This window comes from Rhipicephalus sanguineus, chromosome 7 (assembly GCF_013339695.2).
Source record: "Rhipicephalus sanguineus isolate Rsan-2018 chromosome 7, BIME_Rsan_1.4, whole genome shotgun sequence".
Classification (NCBI taxonomy): Eukaryota; Metazoa; Arthropoda; class Arachnida; order Ixodida; family Ixodidae; genus Rhipicephalus; species Rhipicephalus sanguineus.
In genome coordinates this window covers 62,355,985-62,375,167 of record NC_051182.1, presented here as the reverse complement: position 1 = coordinate 62,375,167, position 19,183 = coordinate 62,355,985, and the positions used below count along the sequence as shown (strand labels likewise).

The following is a 19,183-nucleotide window of genomic DNA, read 5'->3' as shown; positions in this document are numbered from 1 at the left end:
GTTGTGTGAGGTGCACGTGAAGTTCGAAGATGCGGAAGTTCAAAGATGCGGAAGCGCCTAAGCCTCTCACGCACCTTTGTGTTCACTATAGCGAAGGGAAACCAAAATACACGCGCTATTGGCTATTCCTTCCCTGCATGGAGTGATTGTGCATGCACTTGAAATTTTCTTCAGAACGGGTAAGAACAACCACGTTTCATGCTTCAAGAATTGCTGTGAAATCTCGTTGCAACATTTCATTGCAGTGTAACAAAGTTATATAAACACGAGCGACCGGAACTGAATTGTCTAAAACAACTGCCATCCGAAAATGGGTGGCCTAAGAGGCTGCTTGCTTGTGCAGCTCCTTGATATGGCTGCTTTTGAACGCCAATGAACTACCATTCATGAGAATCGTTTGGATGCTTAGGTTTCTGAGATGACTTTAAATGCTGGGTTCAGCTTGCTTTATAGAGAATTTCGATCCGAACAATTGTTTACATCTTTCATAAGTTCGTTCTCAGCCACGACGCGCACGATAAACTGTGACGCACGGATTTCGATTGTGTAAGTTGTTTAAGTCAATAACATTTCTTTAAAAGCGGGATACATGACAGAGACAGAAACAGTAAAACAAAGCGAGCGCTCTTGAAAAAATGCAGTGAGCGTATTCGAAATCACCTAACCTGCATGTTGTTTAAGTGATCCAACGTTACACCTTCAATGCCTTCGTGTTTTTTAGGCGTGGAAGTTTTAGCGAAAGGACGTTTACTCGTACCGTTATTCCGACTACGCAATATAGTGTGAGGTGTATGTTTAGCTGTAATTATTGCTGTACGAAATGTAACGCGTGGTACTCAAACTCCCACCTCTGCGATGATGCCTTCGATGGGTACGCAGGTGTTCTGTAAATATTGCCACGCCCACTTCTTGTCTTGTTTTGATGTATTCGGGTTTGACCGGCAGAGACGGTTATCAACGCTCGACGCTGTCCGCGAAGTAGTGTTCTAGAAGCGTCGCGATTGTAGTAGATCGGTTTGTTAAGATTGCGCCCCGCACGCGAATGTTCCAGCTTTGTCTAGAGATTACGTCGCCACCAGCGATATTGCTGGAAAGTTCGATAGCGCCTGTATAAAAGCCGACGCGCGTGACCGCTTGTCAGTTGATCGACGGACGACGCCCTGTTCGCCGCTATCATTGTACAGCGTGCATTGCTGTAGTTCTAGTTCTCATTTTCCGGCCACAAGTTCGGCCAAATAAACAGTTTCATCCTACACACGCCGACTGCTGTCTTCGTCGACGTCACGACCACGTGACATCTGGTGGAGGTGCTGCTTCATGATCCGGACGCCACCGCGGAGCGGTGACCCAAGCCCAAGCCGCGAAGAAGACGACTCTAAGGACAACCCGGATCCTCGAACCAGCCGCCGGCAGAAAGGACTACCCCCTCGATACGGACTCCTACCGGATAAGGCAAAAGCCACGGCGACAAGAACAACAGGCACGATGACGGCCACAGCGAACCCTGCCGCGATAGTGATGCAGCCGCCCAGGGAGCCGCCGATATTTCGTGGTTCTCCATGTGAAGACCCCGAAACCTGGCTGGAGACGTTCGAAAGGGTCGCAACACTTAACAACTGGAACGCCGACGACAAGCTGCGCCACGTGTACTTCTACCTGGAAGAAGCAGCAAGGACATGGCTCGAGAACCGGGAGTCCACGCTTCGAACATGGGATCTCTTTCGTAGTGCTTTTTTGGAGACGTTCACGAGCGTCGTTCGAAAGGAAAGGGCCGCATCCTTGCTGGAGACACGGGTTCAGCTCCCGAACGAAAACGTGACCATCTTCGCGGAAGAAATGACCCGGCTGTTCCGCCACGCTGACCCCAACATGCCTGAAGAAAAGAAGGTTCGTTTCCTCATGCGAGGAGTAAAGGAACAGCTCTTCGCTGGCCTTATGAGGAATCCGCCGAATACCGTCCAAGAATTTGTCTCCGAAGCAACAACAATCGAGAAAACGCTTGAGATGCGAACACGGCAATACAACCGCAGCCTCTCGACCACAAGCTACGCCGACGTTCAAGCGCTAGGACCCGCCGACCTGCGTGAGACGATTCGAGCAATCGTGCAAGAGGAGCTGCGAAAACTTCTACCTTCGTCGCAACCTCAAGTAGATTCCATCGCCGACCTCGTGCGCCAGGAGATCCAGCATTCACTCGGTGCGCCTCAGCTAGTAGAGCCGCAGCCGCAAGCTATGAGCTATGCTGCTGCAGCCCGCCGTCATGCTCCTCCTCCACGCCCATGCCAAGACGATGCACCGCCGCAGTACCGTCGCCAGACGCCGCCGCCGCCACCGATGCCCTACCGTCCACCTGTCGGCCATACGCCGCCACCGCCACCGACGCCCTACCGCCCACCTGTCGGCCAGCGCTACACCCCGAGGAAGACCGATGTCTGGCGCGCCCCTGACAACCGCCCGCTCTGCTACCATTGTGGGGAGGCCGGCCACACGTACCGCCGCTGCCAGTACCGACAGATGGGACTACGAGGATTCGCCATCAACGCGCCGCGACCGCAGCCAGGCGAACGGCCTCGCGACATCGACGACTACCTAACCAGAACGCAGTGGCAAGAACGACGTCCTTCACGCTCGCCGTCGCCCGGCCGCTACATGTCACCGCACCGCCGGCCGTACACTGGCCCAAACCGGGGCCGGTCGCCTAGCCCGTATCCGGAAAACTAAGGGCAGCAACCGATGGAGGTGTGGTTGCTGTACGACGAACTACCGAAGATCCTCCGCCCGACGACGACGACGACGTCGCGACGAAACCTTCAGAACACGACGCGAACCAGACAGACCCCTGACGACGAGATCTTGCGGACCAATGAAGACCCGACGACGCAACATGGAAGCAGCGGAACAAACCGACGCAGCCGTGACCCGACGCCGAGACCCAACCGCAACGCAAGACGACGAACTAGCGACCTCGACGTTCTCATCGACGGCCACAACGTCACCGCTCTCGTCGATACTGGAGCCGACTATTGCGTCATCAGTGGGCCCTTCGCCACGAAGTTGAAGAAAGTTAAGACCGCTTGGGAAGGCCCCGAAATCCGCACCGCTGGAGGCCATCTGATTACGCCGGTTGGTGTCTGCACGGCGAGAGTCACCATTAATAACCGGACTTATCCTGCGAGCTTTGTAATCCTACAAAACTGCTCCAGGAATGCAATACTTGGAATGGACTTCCTAAGTGAACACGGCGCCGTCATCGACCTGAGGTCCAAGGCGATACCACTAACCTCAGATAAAGCGCTCCCGCCCCGCGCAACGCCAGGGAACCATGCATTGAATGTGATAGAAGAGCAGGTGACCATTCCGCCGCGTTCCAGCGTCATTATTTCCGTCGGGACCGAAAAAGCTGAAGACATCGAAGGTGTCATCGAGAGCGATCAGCGTTTGCTGCTAGACCGAGACATTTGCGTCGCAAGGGGCATTGCTCGGTTGCATGAAGGAAAAGGAAGCGTGATGCTAACGAACTTCAGCCAGGAATACAGACACCTGAGCAGGGGCACGACGATTGCATACATCGAAGAAATCTTGGCCGTCAGCGATGCGTTTGCCTTTTCAGATTCTGACGAAGCTACGACGACGATCCCTGAGCCACCCTTCGACGTAAACCCAAGTCTTCCCGCTCGCCAACAGCAACAGCTCCGACGCCTTCTGCAGGAATACAGGGACTGTTTCTCGTCGTCATCGCGGGTCCGACAAACGCCCCTTGCTAAGCACCGCATCATAACAGAAGAAAATGCTCGACCACTCCGTCAGAGTCCCTGCCGGGTTTCGACGCGGGAACGGGAGGCCGTTGAGAAACAAGTCGATGAAATGCTACGCGACGACATCATCCAGCCGTCCAACAGCCCGTGGGCGTCTCCCGTGGTGTTAGTGAAGAAGGATGGGATCCTACGTTTCTGCGTCGATTATCGTCGCCTGAACAAAATCACAAAGAAGGACGTGTACCCTCTCCCACGGATAGACGACACCCTGGATCGACTCCACAACGCGAATTACTTTTCGTCGATGGACCTCAAGACCGGCTACTGGCAAATTGAAGTCGACGAGAGAGACCGAGAAAAGACCGCCTTTATAACACCGGACGGCCTGTTCGAGTTCAAGGTCATGCCTTTCGGTCTTTGCTCGGCGCCTGCGACTTTCCAACGAGTCATGGATACTGTGTTAGCTGGCTTGAAGTGGCAGACTTGCCTTGTTTACTTGGACGACGTCGTTGTGTATTCCTCGAACTTCGACGAACACCTCCAGCGAATTCAATCCGTACTTCAAGCAATCAAGAACTCCGGGCTCACCCTGAAGCCAGAAAAGTGCCGCTTCGCGTACGAGGAGCTCTTGTTTTTGGGTCACGTGATCAGCAAGACTGGAGTGCTCCCAGACCGGCAGAAAACAGCTGCCATCGCCGCTTTCCCGCCACCCACCGACAAGAAGGCCGTGCGCCGATTTCTCGGCTTGTGCGCCTATTACAGACGCTTTGTCAAAGACTTTTCACGGATCGCCGAGCCACTAACGCAGCTCACGAAGACCGACGTCGAATTCAGGTGGCAAACAGCGCAAGTCGAAGCATTTCATGAACTGAAACGACGCCTGCAGACACCTCCTATACTTGCGCATTTAGACGAATACGCCGATACGGAGATTCACACCGATGCAAGCAGCATAGGACTCGGCGCCGTCCTTGTGCAGCGGACGGGCGGACTGGAAAGGGTTATCAGTTATGCTAGCCGGTCGCTGTCTAAAGCAGAGGTCAACTATTCCACAACAGAAAAGGAGTGCCTCGCCATCATCTGGGCTACCTCAAAGCTTCGCCCCTACCTCTACGGCAGGCCCTTCAAAGTTGTGAGCGACCATCACGCCTTGTGTTGGCTAGCTAACTTGAAGGACCCTTCAGGTTGCCTCGCACGGTGGAGCCTAAGACTTCAAGAATTTGACATTACTGTCGTCTACAAGTCCGGAAGGAAACACTCCGACGTCGACTGCTTGTCTCGTGCCCCCGTCGACCCACCAACGCCCAACGACCAGGATGATGACAGCTTCTTGGGAGCCATAAGTACCGAAGACTTCGCCGAACGACAGCGAGCCGACCCGGAACTGAAGGGTCTAGTGGAATACCTGGAGGGCAGGACCGTCGTTGTCCCAAAAGTATTCAGGCGAGGATTGGCATCATTTTTCTTGAAAAACAACGTCCTCGTAAAGAAGAACTTCACTCCGGCCCGAGCCAGCTACCTTATCGTTGTACCTTCGGGACTGCGACCAGACATTTTGCATGCCCTGCACGACGACCCAACGGCTGGACACCTCGGACTTTCCCGAACGCTCGCACGAGTACAAGAGAAGTACTACTGGCCGCGCCTTGCCGCCGACGTCACTCGCTACGTAAGGACGTGCCGAGACTGTCAGCGACGGAAGACACCGCCCACAATATCAGCAGGCTTCCTTCAGCCGATCGAGCCTCCTCGGCGACCATTCCAGCAGATCGGGATGGACCTCCTGGCGCCGTTCCCAACGTCGACTTGCGGAAATAAATGGATCGTCGTGGCTACCGACTACCTCACCCGCTACGCCGAAACAAAAGCCCTGCCCAAAGGCAGTGCCGCTGAGGTAGCCAAGTTCTTCGTTGAGAACATCGTCCTTCGACACGGCGCCCCAGAGGTTCTCATCACCGACAGAGGTACGGCGTTCACGGCTGACCTGACTCGGGCGATCTTGGAATACAGCCACACAAGCCACCGTCGCACCACCGCGTACCACCCACAGACCAACGGCCTCACCGAGCGTCTAAATAAGACCATCGCCGACATGCTGGCCATGTACGTCGACGTCGAACACAAGACGTGGGACGCCATCCTTCCGTACGTGACCTTCGCGTACAACACGGCCGTACAGGAAACGACGCAGATGACGCCATACAAGTTGGTCTACGGACGGAGCCCGGCAACGACGCTCGACGCCATGCTACCAAACGTGCCCGACGAGGAAAACATCGACGTGACCACCTACCTACAGCGCGCCGAAGAAGCACGACAGCTCCCCCGCCTACGGATCAAGAACCAGCAGACGACTGACAGCCGCCGCTACAACCTTCGACGACGCCACATGGAATACCAACCCGGTGACCGTGTATGGGTATGGACGCCAATACGCCGACGAGGACTTAGTGAGAAGCTTCTTCGACGATACTTCGGACCGTACAGGGTACTTGGACGCATCGGCACACTCGACTATGAGGTTGTCCCTGACGGCATTACGAACTCTCAGCGGCGCCGTGCGCGACCTGAAGTCGTCCATGTCGTGCGCCTTAAGCCGTTTTTTGCGCGTTAGCGAGCCTGGGCACTATTTTTTTTCCTTTGTTATTGTAATTTATTTGTGTATACACTTGTTTTTTTCTCTTCTATGCCCTTTCACAAGCATCGGGACGATGCTTTTTTAGAGGGGGGCATTGCCACGCCCACTTCTTGTCTTGTTTTGATGTATTCGGGTTTGACCGGCAGAGACGGTTATCAACGCTCGACGCTGTCCGCGAAGTAGTGTTCTAGAAGCGTCGCGATTGTAGTTGATCGGTTTGTTAAGGTTGCGCCCCGCACGCGAATGTTCCAGCTTTGTCTAGAGATTACGCCGCCACCAGCGATATTGCTGGAAAGTTCGATAGCGCCTGTATAAAAGCCGACGCGCGTGACCGCTTGTCAGTTGATCGACGGACGACGCCCTGTTCGCCGCTATCATTGTACAGCGTGCATTGCTGTAGTTCTAGTTCTCATTTTCCGGCCACAAGTTCTGCCAAATAAACAGTTTCATCCTACACACGCCGACTGCTGTCTTCGTCGACTTCACGACCGCGTGACAATATAAATCCCTATTGCATCGACAGTCTGTTGGCGCATTCGCTCGTAAACCAACATACCATTGTTCTACCCTTATTCAAGTGGCGACTATATCTAGGAAGCTGCTGCTTCTTACTGTACTGTACTCATAGACGTGGGACATGGCCTTTACGAACAATTTTACACAGAATTGCGTTCGGCGTCGTTTAGTAAAGCGTATGCCTGCGCAACTGCCAGAGAAAAAGAACCCAAGAATGATACAGAAGGTGCGAAGTCGCACCATTTTAAGATAAATAGATCTCATTCAAGAGAATATTGTGTGTTTACCAAACTGCAAATCATTTTGCATACACCGGTGGTGACAGCATGACATCCAAGTTAAGCCTACATTATCGCTTTTGATGAGTTGGATGAGTTTTATTCTATGGTTATATGACCAAACCTATTCCTGAAAACATATTTCGAATTATTTACGACATACTATATCAGTTTAGAGCTTTGCCATTAAGCCTGTCTCGCCCACTAGATGTGTGCCACACGCAACGGGTCTTTGCCTGCGTCATACACGAAGGGGCTCCGGCTGAGCTCTTCGTGGATTGCCGGCGTAGATCCCTACGATGATGCTTGATGACAGTACGCATATTACTTCAATATTGAAATATTTCACTTTTTATTAAGGACGTAGTGTCAAATACGAAATTGAAGTAGTGGCTAGTTCCGAAAGTGGTTTGTGAATTTTTTGGAGTATTCATAAAAATACTTCACATGAAAAGCCGTAGAATTGCGGTCGTTAGATCAAACTTTCTCATATCACTTTAGTAGGTACTGGAGGCTTCTTCATTTATTTATGCATTTGTTTATTTATATATTGATTTATTTAGTTATTTATACTGGTAATGTCCCTCAGGTCCCAGAATGAGAAGCCAATCACAATGAGATAAAATTTGAAAATAAGCACGCGAAGATAAACACTATGACAAATAACTAACAAGCCTAAGTCAAAAGTAGCTGAATACTTAACCAAGATAATACAAGATAAAAAATATATTTCATAATAGAGAAAACAAATCATGCCAGATAATTATTCAAGTTTTTAATGTTGCTCGCTAAATTACGTGGCAGCTGCTGCCAACCAATGATTGGTTAGGGAGAAAATGAACACCTTTAAAATTTCTTTTCGTTGTTCGGGAAGCCTTTAACCAATCTTATAGACGAAGTACGGTTTGTCAAGTTCGGGAATTTAGTCATAGACTGGAACTCACTGAGAGCACTGCATTCGAAATGCATTGTTATCAATGAGATTAGGTATGCTGTGTGACTCTGACCTTTACAACCCCGTTACGACACCGATCGACAGATTCTGAAGGCAGCTCTTCATTTTCAATGCGGTTCGAGCTTGGAGCTGTGGCACTTTCTCGGCCCGTGTCAAGACAGCGGTTGTGCGATGCGCCACACAAAATAGCGGTTGGTGTTCTTGAGGAACACTCGACTTAACCAAAGTTTGTGAATGACTCTTTTTATGTATATATGTGTTTGTGACCGTACGTACTATTTGTACACGTGATCATTGTATATACCATAGTCATCACTCAATACCTGGAGTAGCAAGCCACGCGACAAACCAGGCTAACCTCTCCAGGATTTTCATTAATGATTATATATACATATATATAATATATATATATACATATATATATATATATATATATATATATATATATACATATATATATATATATATATATATATATACATATATATATATATATAATATATATATATATATATATATATATATATATATATATATATATATATATATATATCTCGGATCTTTCATCTCAAGAGATGTACCTTCAACTGCCGCTTTAACGTCGTCAGGATGGGTCAAGTACTTTGGGTCGATGATGGGATGGTCAAATGGGTTAGCTGTCCTCAATTTCACATAACCCCGAGACTTCGGCCTGTTCATCACAGGAACCAGAGCAAATCCGTGCCGTCCTCGATTGGGCAAATAATATTGGTCGTAAACCTGTGCAAAGATAAACAAGCGCATTATAAGCGACAGTGAGGGCTGTGACAATTGATTTTTTCAATGACTAAATGTTCGCGCCCGTTTCAAGTTTCTTACATTAACACCCCTGAATGTTTTGCGAGGGCACATTACCAGCTCTAACATATTAACCTAGCAACCGACGCCAAAAGGTCACGCAATGCCTGTTCATGCCTGCGACGTCACTCGCTTTTCCATTGAGAAGGGGAGGGCCTTCGTAGTTCAGTGGTCTCCGCAAGGAGCACTCGTAGCAGACACTACTTCCGGTAGCGTCGAAAGTGACGTCGTCACACACACTGGCGCAGCGTGTGCGGAGGACGTTGCCTCCGGGACTGCAATCGACATTACTTTGGTCTCGAAGGCGTAAAGGTTTAGAGCGGCCACCGCAACGAGCGTTCGCATGCGACACCCTTGTTGTGGAGCAGAGGAGGAGGGAGAAGGAGAGGGCTGGCAACCAGCTTTTCGGCTCGCGTCGCATGCATCTCTCTAGAGGAGGCGTTGGCTGAGATTACTGCGAGTATTTCTAAGATAAATTGGATAAATGATATTAAACGATTTTACGGAGGCTAACATGGGTGCATTAAAGTTTGACATCAGGACAGCACGTAAAATGTTTCTACAGACTCCCTATATTTGGATCCCAAGTGTTCCTCGTTGGTCCTAGAGGTGGCGTTAAAATATTCCGTCCTCTTAACGTGAACAATTTACCTTGCTTAGTTCACACTAAATAATGAAGATAAATATAGCTGAGCATCTTCTAGTTGAAACGATGTGTAGTGAGAAACATGGAAGCAGGTGTTTTGGTTAGCATGTCCCGAAAACTGATCAGTGTGAGGGAAACAGGCACGTGACGCATCATATATAAATCAACGCCGATGTCTGGCAGCCACGTAATGGCTCTTATGACAAACAACAAGCAATATATTGAAAACGAAACGCCATGCCATCTGACTAGCGAATAATGGAGGGGAAAGTTGAGGTTGTAGGCTGCAAACAGTGCACGCGTTAGCCTTTAGAGGGCGGGAGCAGCCCACGCCCGTACACGACAGACACAAATAAAATTTAAGAATACATTTTGGTTACATACAAGTCACCAGAGCAAAGTTCTGCAGCAGAAATATAATTAAAAACGTACATTTGCACACAATGCGAGCGGATAAAAACCAGCAAAGGCACTCAAGCCAGTAAACTGAGCCCAGAATAAATTGGTCTGTTCTATTTTAAGAAGAAATCAAATTAGCACACAATATTGAAACCATGTTTCCACTGACATAGGCGGTTTTCGATCAAAAAGTTTTGTTAAAATTGGAACCGCAGTTGCTTTTTATTTTTAGAATTAACTTTTTGAAAGAGATTCGCTACGTTATTATTTTTTCTTCTTTGGCACTGCATGTAAGAAAACAATATTTTGCAGAAATGTTGCGAAGGCCCCGCTCCATGTTTGACACTTCTTCAAGTTTCAGTGTTAAATTGAGAACGTGCCTAGGCGCATCAAACTTAGCAAACTTTTTCGATTTGGGCCGTGATTGCCATTTTCCCACGTTTTTTTTTCTTTTCTAGAGAGCATATGGAAAGCACGGATGTAGTTCACAGATATTCTATTTGAAACCCGCATAAAAGATTCGACACAGCGTTTTTACTATGTGTTAAATTCGATCGTGAAAGTGTATAATATGGGAAAACACTGCGGTAAGCAATAAGGAGAAGCCCGCGCCGACGCTTTCAAATATTGTATTGGCACACTTGGAGCGTTTTTCCAGCAAATAAAATTTTCGGTCCCGTGCACTTTTAATATACCGACATAAAATATAATAACACAGACGAAACAAAAAATCACAGCATATCCACGGAGTGAATGATGATGAGTGGGCGAAGCTGCGGAGGTTCATCGGTAAACTGTGAATCTTCCGTGAATTCTGCCCAGTACATCATCACCGACGTGAGATCGGACGCGTTTATACTAAAGGTTCGCTGAGTTATGACGACTTGCAGCTTACTTTAATTTTACATGGACGCTGTGAATTTTCATTGTTTAGAAAACCATTGCTTTAGAAAACATCTGCCGTCTTTCGTTAAGCAGCTGGCGTCTTTTCGTTTTGCTTTAGAAACATCTGGCGTTCTTTCATTTTGCTTTTACAAAACATCTGGCGTCTTTCGTTGGTTTATTTCATCAATCAACGGCGTTTTGAACAAAATTTTTATTGTTTAATCACGCACAGGAGAAATCTCACCAGGCACTACCTTGGAGGTAAAGAATGGCTGCTAATGGGAATGAGAGACAGAAGAAGTCGGCTTTTAGCTAACGCTGCGAATCTTTTATTGTTCAACAACGCACAGGAAAAATCTCCCACCGGCACCACCTTGGAGGTCAAAGCGTAAGACTGGTTATGCGCTACGACTACGACTACTACGACTACGACTACGAGAGACGAACGGGTGCCGCCTTAAGGAGCTTCGCCCCTAAAATATTGAGCGGACATGCATGTTCGATGTACCGTGGAGTCTCTCTAGCGCGATTCCTGATTGTAACTTGCGGACTCAAACAAGCAGTTTCGAATAAAAATATGATCCAGATTCCGCATCTGTCTAAATCAAACAGAGCTAGATCCAGTAAATCAGCGCTACATCAGCACCTTGTGACAAAACACGCCAGGCCTGCGCGGAAAGCGCAGCACAATCGCAGCGAAAGCTGGAAGAGCGGCATTTCTAGAGCCCGTTATAAACTCTCTTGTGGTTACAAATACAAGTACATTAGCAACGTACCCATTACGCCACAAATCATCATTTTTCGAAAGTTGGGAAGCACCCACAACGACATTATTCGTTATTCTGCGGAGAAGCGAGGTACCATCTGTAAGGCATTATGTGCATTTGGTTGATGCGACGGTTGATGACGATGAAGAATTATGGCTGAGCCCTTTGTAATGGGTTGGAAGCTTTAAACGGTCCACTAGTTAAATAATTCATATTGTGTGACGCCCAGTCGTTATTTCACTTTCCCACCACGCTTTATAGCATACGTTAACCACGGAAACGGAGAGCGAGAGAGAGAGAAGGAATTAACTTTATTGAGAGCCTGGGGAAATGGATCATGAGAGCGTTATGGGCTTCCTTGGCAATCAATCGAAGTGCACTTGCGAGAAACCCACTGCGCTATAAATCATAATTTTTGTGAAGTAGGAAGGCAACCAATATGCAATTTTTCGTCATTCTGTGGAGAACCATGGTACTCGCCAAACACCTGTAAGGCATTATGTGCACTTTGTTGATGCTGTGGCTAATTACGATGAAGAATTATCGCAGAGGCCTTTATAATGGGTTGGAAGCATTCAACAACCCACTCGTTGCGCAATTCGCATTGTGTGATGCCCGGTTACAGAATTCGCGTTTGTGTGACACCTGGTTGTTAATTTGCTCTTCTACCACATTACATATGTTAATGTGGTTCCTTCCCGACATGAAGCCTGTATAGGGTCTTTTTGCAACGCAGTTTCAAGCACCGGCATGACCCTGAGGTCGAACACTGGGCTCCCACGCAGAGGACCAAGGTTCGAACCTCGTTCCATCCTAAAATTTTTTTCTTATTTCCCTTTTTTTTCTTATTTCGTGCGATAGCGGTTACGGACACCGGCGGCGGCGGCGGACAACTACGGCGCCGAAAACGGCCGTTGAAATGATCTCATAACAGCTTTCGCTGTAAAACAACCAACCAGACAACATCCAATGTTTCACTTGTGACCAACATGCTTCGCTGGGAAGCTTTCGCTCCACAATTACATTTACAGCGAAAGCTGTTATGAGATCACAACAAGGGCCGTTTTTGGCACCGTAGTTGTCCGCCGCCGGTGTCCGTAACCACTATCGCTCGAAAGAAAAAAAAAACGAAATAAGAAAAAAACTTCTAGGATGGAACGAGGTTCCAACCTGGGCCCTCTGCTTGGGAGCCCAGTGTCCTACCTCAGAGCCATGCCGGTGCTTGAAACTGCTTTGCAAAAACACCCTATACCGGCTTCATGTCGGGAAGGAACCACATTAACATATGTAATGTTGCGTGGTAGAAGAGTAAACAACAACCAAGCGTGACACAACGCGAATTCTGTAGCCAGGCGTCACACAATGCGAATTGCGCAACGAGTAGGTTGTTGAATGCTTCCAACCCATTACAAAGGACTCTGCCATAATTCTTCATCGTCATCAGGCACAGCATCAATAAAGTGCGCATAATGCCTTACAGGTGTTTAGCGTGTACCACGGTTCTCCGCAAAATTACGAAAAATTGCATAGTGGCTGCTTCCCTACTTCACAAAAATTATGATGATTTATAGCCTAGTGGATTCCTCGCAAGTGCACTTGTATTGGTTGCCAAGGAAGCCCATAAGGCTCCCATGATCCACTTCCTCAGAGTCTCAATAAAGTTAATTCCCTTTCTCTATCTCTTTCTCACGTTAGCGTATGTTATAAAGCGTGGTGGGAGAGTGACATAACGACCGGGTCTCACACCATGCGAATTAAGTAACTAGTGGGTCCTTTAAAGCTTGCAACCCATTACAAAAGCTCATTCGTAATTTTTCATTGCCATCAGCCATCGCATCAAGAAACTGCTCTTAATGCCTTACAGATGGTACACCGCTTCTCCGCAGAATGAGTAATGTCGTGGTGGGTGCTTCCCAACTTCACAAAAATTATGATTTGTGGCGTAGTGGGTACGGTGGTAGTGTAGTTGTATTAGTAGCCACAAGAGAGTTTATAACGGGCTCTAGAAATGCTGCTCTTCGAGCTTTCGCTGTGACTGTGCTGCGCTTTCCGCGCAGGCCTGGCGTTTTTCTTGGCCGAGTCGGTACTTACTGAAGGACACAATATTGTCGCGCAAAAGTCGAAGAGGAAGACAAAGTAACCGACTTTCCTACTTCTTCCTGCCTGTTAGTGTTTCTTTTCGAGTTTTGCGCTATGGTACGATGTCCTGCTTAGGGCATGATACTCCAGCGCCTTGATAATATATCGTCTTGGACGTGATTAGAATATCATGCTCCAAGCGGTATATGTGAAATGTACGACAACGAAAATTATGATATTGGGCGCCGATCTCTACCCTGAAGAAGAAGAAGGGATCCAAATGGCAAGCCATTCAGTCTCCTTTAGGCAAACAAACAAACAAAGAAACAAACCAAGTGACAAGAAGCTGAGACGAAGACGTAGAGCTGAAGAATTTTTAGAAGCATGCAATCTGTGTTAAGAAACAAGGAAACTCTGCGGACTGTCCAGAAGAGTGCGCCTGTTGCCAGGAAAGACCACTCGCTCTGTAAGTGTAGTCTTTGCCATTACGCCTATGCAACAAAGAACGGCAACGATGAAAGCACAAGGATGATGTGAATTTTGTCACAAAGTACTGCAAAATTGATCGTTCGCTCCCACTTAAATTTATTCCGCGTAAACCATTCAAGCCCAAATGAAAGATAATAAATGATAGAAAATTACATCTTTCCGTAGAGCCGTACTTGACAGGTAGCATTCCAAAGGTAGCGCTGATGAAGGCAGCGACTGCAAGGCGATCTCTGCATCCGGGAATTCCATCGATTCATTCACGAACGACGTACTAACAAACGCAAGAGCTTCAATGGATCCAGGGATGGAAAATGGACCTGCAGAACAAACGACAGTAAGTGTTCCGGTGGAATCCTTAGATTCTGTGTCAAGTATGAAAGAAGTAATGTATATTTTTACATCGTCTAGAGCTCTGTAAAATGTCCATCGTTTAAACAGAGAATTGAACGTCTTCGAACTGCTTTTATTTCGGACTACCCATGGTGAAGTATGTATGAACTCAAAGCATGGCTTCATAAATGAAGCTCCTATGCCTGAAGATGTAACGCCTAATACATGGATGTGGCGGCTTCTAAAACTTCTGCCAGATACCACTGCCACGCATTTTAAGGGCGAAGCACCTCAGGGTCTCGGCTTGTCGGCGTGTCATGTCGTCGCCGCGGTAAATCAGGTTGCCAAACTATGGTCAAAAACAAGTGTATACCTGGTCAAAGCCGGTTTAGAATAAACTAACATGATTGAAAGTATTTTATAATAAAGGAATTGTCACGATTTATTTGCATTACTTAACAGAAATTTGGAGAACATGTGTCTCGAAATTGGTTTCAAATGCCAAGTTTTCTTCTGTAAAGCATACTTCGTAGCATGCTGCGGTGTGAATCAGGAAGACTACTTACGGCAAGCCTGTCTCACATTTAAATGATTCTAACCGGTTTAACGCAAAAGAGGGCGCCACCGCCTCGGCATGGGCGCGATTGTTGCTCCCACCGGCGCTTCGCCGGCGCTAATGAGCGCGCGCCGTGTGGCAAGAGAGAGCAAACGGTGCGCGATGGCTTCAGAAAACGCCGACGCAGGGCCGATGAAGCTGTATGCGCCAAACAAGCAGCGGCCGCTCAGAAGCCGCTGCTTGCTTGGCACTGCATTCAAATTTGACTTATCTTTCATGGAAAGCTATCCGACTATCCGCCCTAAATCTCTTCCTAATAGTCTGAATCCAAATATTCAAAAACTATTTAAGTTATAATTACCAAAGAAAAAGAATTATTAATAGGAAAGTCTCCCTCACAGCACGTGACAGGTGAGGACAATATAGTTTTTCAGGCGACATAAATGTAGGAGCTCGTTTTTCTAGGTTGAGATTATTACCAACGGCATGTTGAATAAGCGTGTCAAATTTCACGATAATTCTCCTTTTCGTTTTTGAAAAACAAGGTACCCTTAATTTTTTGCACCAGTCTGAAATCCGGTACTCAACCAGAAGCAAGCAAGGAAAGGTACAGGGTCGAAATTGTACAGACTGAAGGTCACAAACTCTTATTGGGGATGCAATATTTCCCAACGAAAAATGGTACATTTCCTGAGATATGAAGCTGAATCCAGGAGAAGCTGTTTACCCTACCATACCCCTCTTAAAGGGACACTAAAGAGCAAAACGATTTTTCCCATATTAGTAAAGTACTCTTTGACGATGCCAAAAACACCACGCTCGCTGCGAGAAGACGCTTAGTAAGCGAGAAAACACGCAAAAACAAAATGTGGGTGGCGACGCCACCTTGAAGTTTCCGCACTATTCGCCGTGACGTTAAATGTTTGACGGCGCCTACTAGGGACTACGTAGTTCCCATTGGTCACAATGAAGTACATTGTCCTCTGAGGGGGCCACAGACCTAACGTACCAAGTTTTCGGTAATTTGTTGAGCCAATGGCGTCAAAATACCATAAACACACTTTGAAATCCGTGACGTCACGCGGGATGATTTCGGCGCAAAATTAAAAAATGAAACTTTGAACTTGATTTTCTCCTCTAATAATAAACCTATGATCGCGAAAATAACGACATTAGAGTTCTCAGGGCACAATTTATCGATCTAAACCAATTCATTGTTTCTCTTTAGTGTCCCTTTAACCCTTTCAGTCCCAAATTAATTATTTTAAATGAAAGCACCCGGTTTTTAAATTTTGAGATGTGCATGGTCATGGCAGTCCAAAAAAATGAAAAAAATCTCTGCTCACACTTTTCAATGAAGAGTAATTATTGTCCAAATAATTTAATTAATAAATATATTTTAATAATATTTCCATTATTTTTACTCGATTTATTACTAAACAGTTATTTAGATGGGATAGCATAATGCCCAGTAGTCAACGTTCCAATTTTCGACACAAAACTAAAATAAATGCCGTATCTCTGCATGCTGAAAACAGAAGCTGCCTCGGCGAAATGCAACACCGACTTTCGCTCTCAACCAACAACGCCGCCGCCGGCACCGACACTAGAATTTCTGCGAAACGAGCTCTTTAACGCTACGATGTTAAAATGTCAGCGGTGGTGCACGAAGGCAGTGAGGGAAAGGGAACGGCAGTGCTGGGGAGTGGGCGGGAAATATCAGCAGCAGCGCAGTCCCTTAAGGGGCATTAAGGGTACGCGCGGTGTCGGCGCTGGGAAGGATAATGCGTTAAATCGGGGTGAAACAATAACTTTAAGAAAGAAGGAAACCCTTCCCACACCACTACATATAACGAGACTGGGAGAAGGTGGAAAATAACAGCGTCAGCAACCGTAGCTCGACATTTCATGTTATTCATGTCATGAACTGTGAATCAAGATTGTCCCGCACTCCCATTCTTTTATGCTAATTTTCGCTTACACCAAGTTAAGGAGACGACCACGAGGCCAACCAACCAACCAACCAACCAGACACAGACAGACAGACAGACAGACAGACAGACAGACAGACAGACAGACAGACAGACAGACAGACAGACAGACAGACAGACAGACAGACAGACAGACAGACAAGACAGACAGACGACAGACAAGACAGACAGACAGACAGACAAGACAGACAGACAGGACAGACAGACAGGACAGACATTGTGGTCCAAGTGTCTTTTATTCGCAACGAAATGCCTCGCATTTGAAGCAGCGTTGGGAAAGCTTAAGTAGTTCCTGCTAATTCAACGTTAATGGTGGTGTATTCGTATTGATTGATACTAAACACATCAAAGATATGAGGTACGTGGTGAAGCCGTGAGCCCATGCTAATTTATATTTACGACACGAGTTGACCACAGAATCAGAATGCTGTAAGCATGTGAAGTTTCACGAAATATTGAGTGTTCATAATATTTTTTCCTACGAGTACTGCAGGGACAGCAAACAACTATGGTAGTTCGGACAAGTTAAGCAAAACACTCCCAAAATGAGAATTGCCTATACAAATTAAGTGATTCAGGAATGGAGAATGTGAGGAACCACAACGCGAAGAACCAGGAGTCTTATTTCCATATCATTGTTTAAATTGTAAGTATTGGCCTCTAATTTAGGTCCGACTTATTCCCAAATCCAACTCCGTATTGTCCGGAGTGATCATCGACATGAATTATAAGGGACCAGAAGGCGGACGTTAACTCTTGACATCTTAATTAGCTGCCTTTGTATGATTATTTTCTTAGCACGTACTTCACATGGCGAGAAACCGAGAGGGTGCGCATTTGAAGCAGCTAGCTAATTCGAACAGATGAAATTGGAATATTAAGCAAAAATACATTGCTAGTTAAAAGTTGAGGCATAATTGAGGAGGGACATATTTAATGCAATCAGATGTCATTTCCGTGCCCCCTACCTAAGTATTTTAATATAGAACGTCGTCTCAAGTGTAAGATCATTAGCGTTGAAATGATAAATGATGGGCCTCTGATAACCAATGCTAAATATCACACAGGGCAATGGACGGCCTCTTTTCCTCTGGTAAGGAATTGTTTCTTGAACTCTTTTTTTTATGAATTGCACGAGGGCATCTCAAAACCATTTTCACCGGATGCGGTACATGATAGTGTGCACTGCGACCAGCGCCAAAATGCTTTAGTTTTTCTTTCCGGTGAACATGAAGGTGTCGTTACCTGAGCGCTTCAACGTGTAGTTAGTCACCGTCGAAAGCCTGAAAACGTTAATGCCGGTTGGCCAACGAAGCGTGCCAGCGATGCCGTTGACGTGCATATGGTCCTGAAGGTTTTCGCCCACCGGTAGATCAGCGACGACAGGAATCTGTATGAGAGATTTACCGGAAAGGTATTCTCGACCAATAACAGTAATAATGTCTGGCGTTTAACGTCCCAATACCACGATATGATTATGAGAGACACCATGGTGGAGGGCTCCGGAAATTTCGACCACCAGGGGTTCCTTAACGTGCACCTAAACCTAAGAACACGGACCTCAAACATTTTCCCCTCCATCTAAAATGCAGCCGCCGCGACCGGGAGCCGATACCGCGACCTTCGGGTCAGTAGTGGAGCGCCGTAACCACTAGACCACTGTGGCAGAGCGTATTGTTGACCAAGTTCCGTTCAGTTATGTGCAAAGCGCAACACTATCCTACTCCGCCAGCAACTGACTTCATTTACACTCAGTTCTGCGCAATGGAGGCTTAGAAATGAAATGTTAGGTACTACTTTGTGGGCGGCACTGTGAAAAAACGAAACGAATGAAGACAGCTTCGCACTAGGGTGCCAAGCCTGAAGTGCGAAGTGGAAGCTCTTCCTTCTTTCTTTTTAGGTTTCTCTTTTTTCATCATCTGTTTGTTTTTCTCTCCTCTCTCTGTTTTTGCTGTCTTTTGGTCTCTACTTCTATTTATTTCTCTATCTATGTATTTGTCCTTCTCGCTCTTTCTATCTTTCTCTTTCTTGCCCTTCTTGCTTTGGCTCTTCTCGCTTTCGT

General features: G+C 47.0%; 1 protein-coding gene across 1 annotated transcript in view; it reads right to left on the bottom strand.

Annotated features, from left to right (window-relative positions):
* Positions 1 to 18,507, bottom strand: part of LOC119398722 (alcohol dehydrogenase [acceptor]) — a 31,388-nt gene extending 12,881 nt beyond the window's left edge. The window contains exons 1-3 of the mRNA XM_037665545.2: positions 18,367 to 18,507; positions 14,398 to 14,561; positions 8,724 to 8,901 (exon numbers count right to left, since the gene is read on the bottom strand). Of these exons, the coding sequence (XP_037521473.2) occupies positions 8,724 to 8,901; positions 14,398 to 14,561; positions 18,367 to 18,463 (439 nt within the window). The 5' untranslated portion in view covers positions 18,464 to 18,507. The remainder of the gene's footprint in view (positions 1 to 8,723; positions 8,902 to 14,397; positions 14,562 to 18,366) is intronic.
* Positions 18,508 to 19,183: the final 676 nt, after the last annotated feature.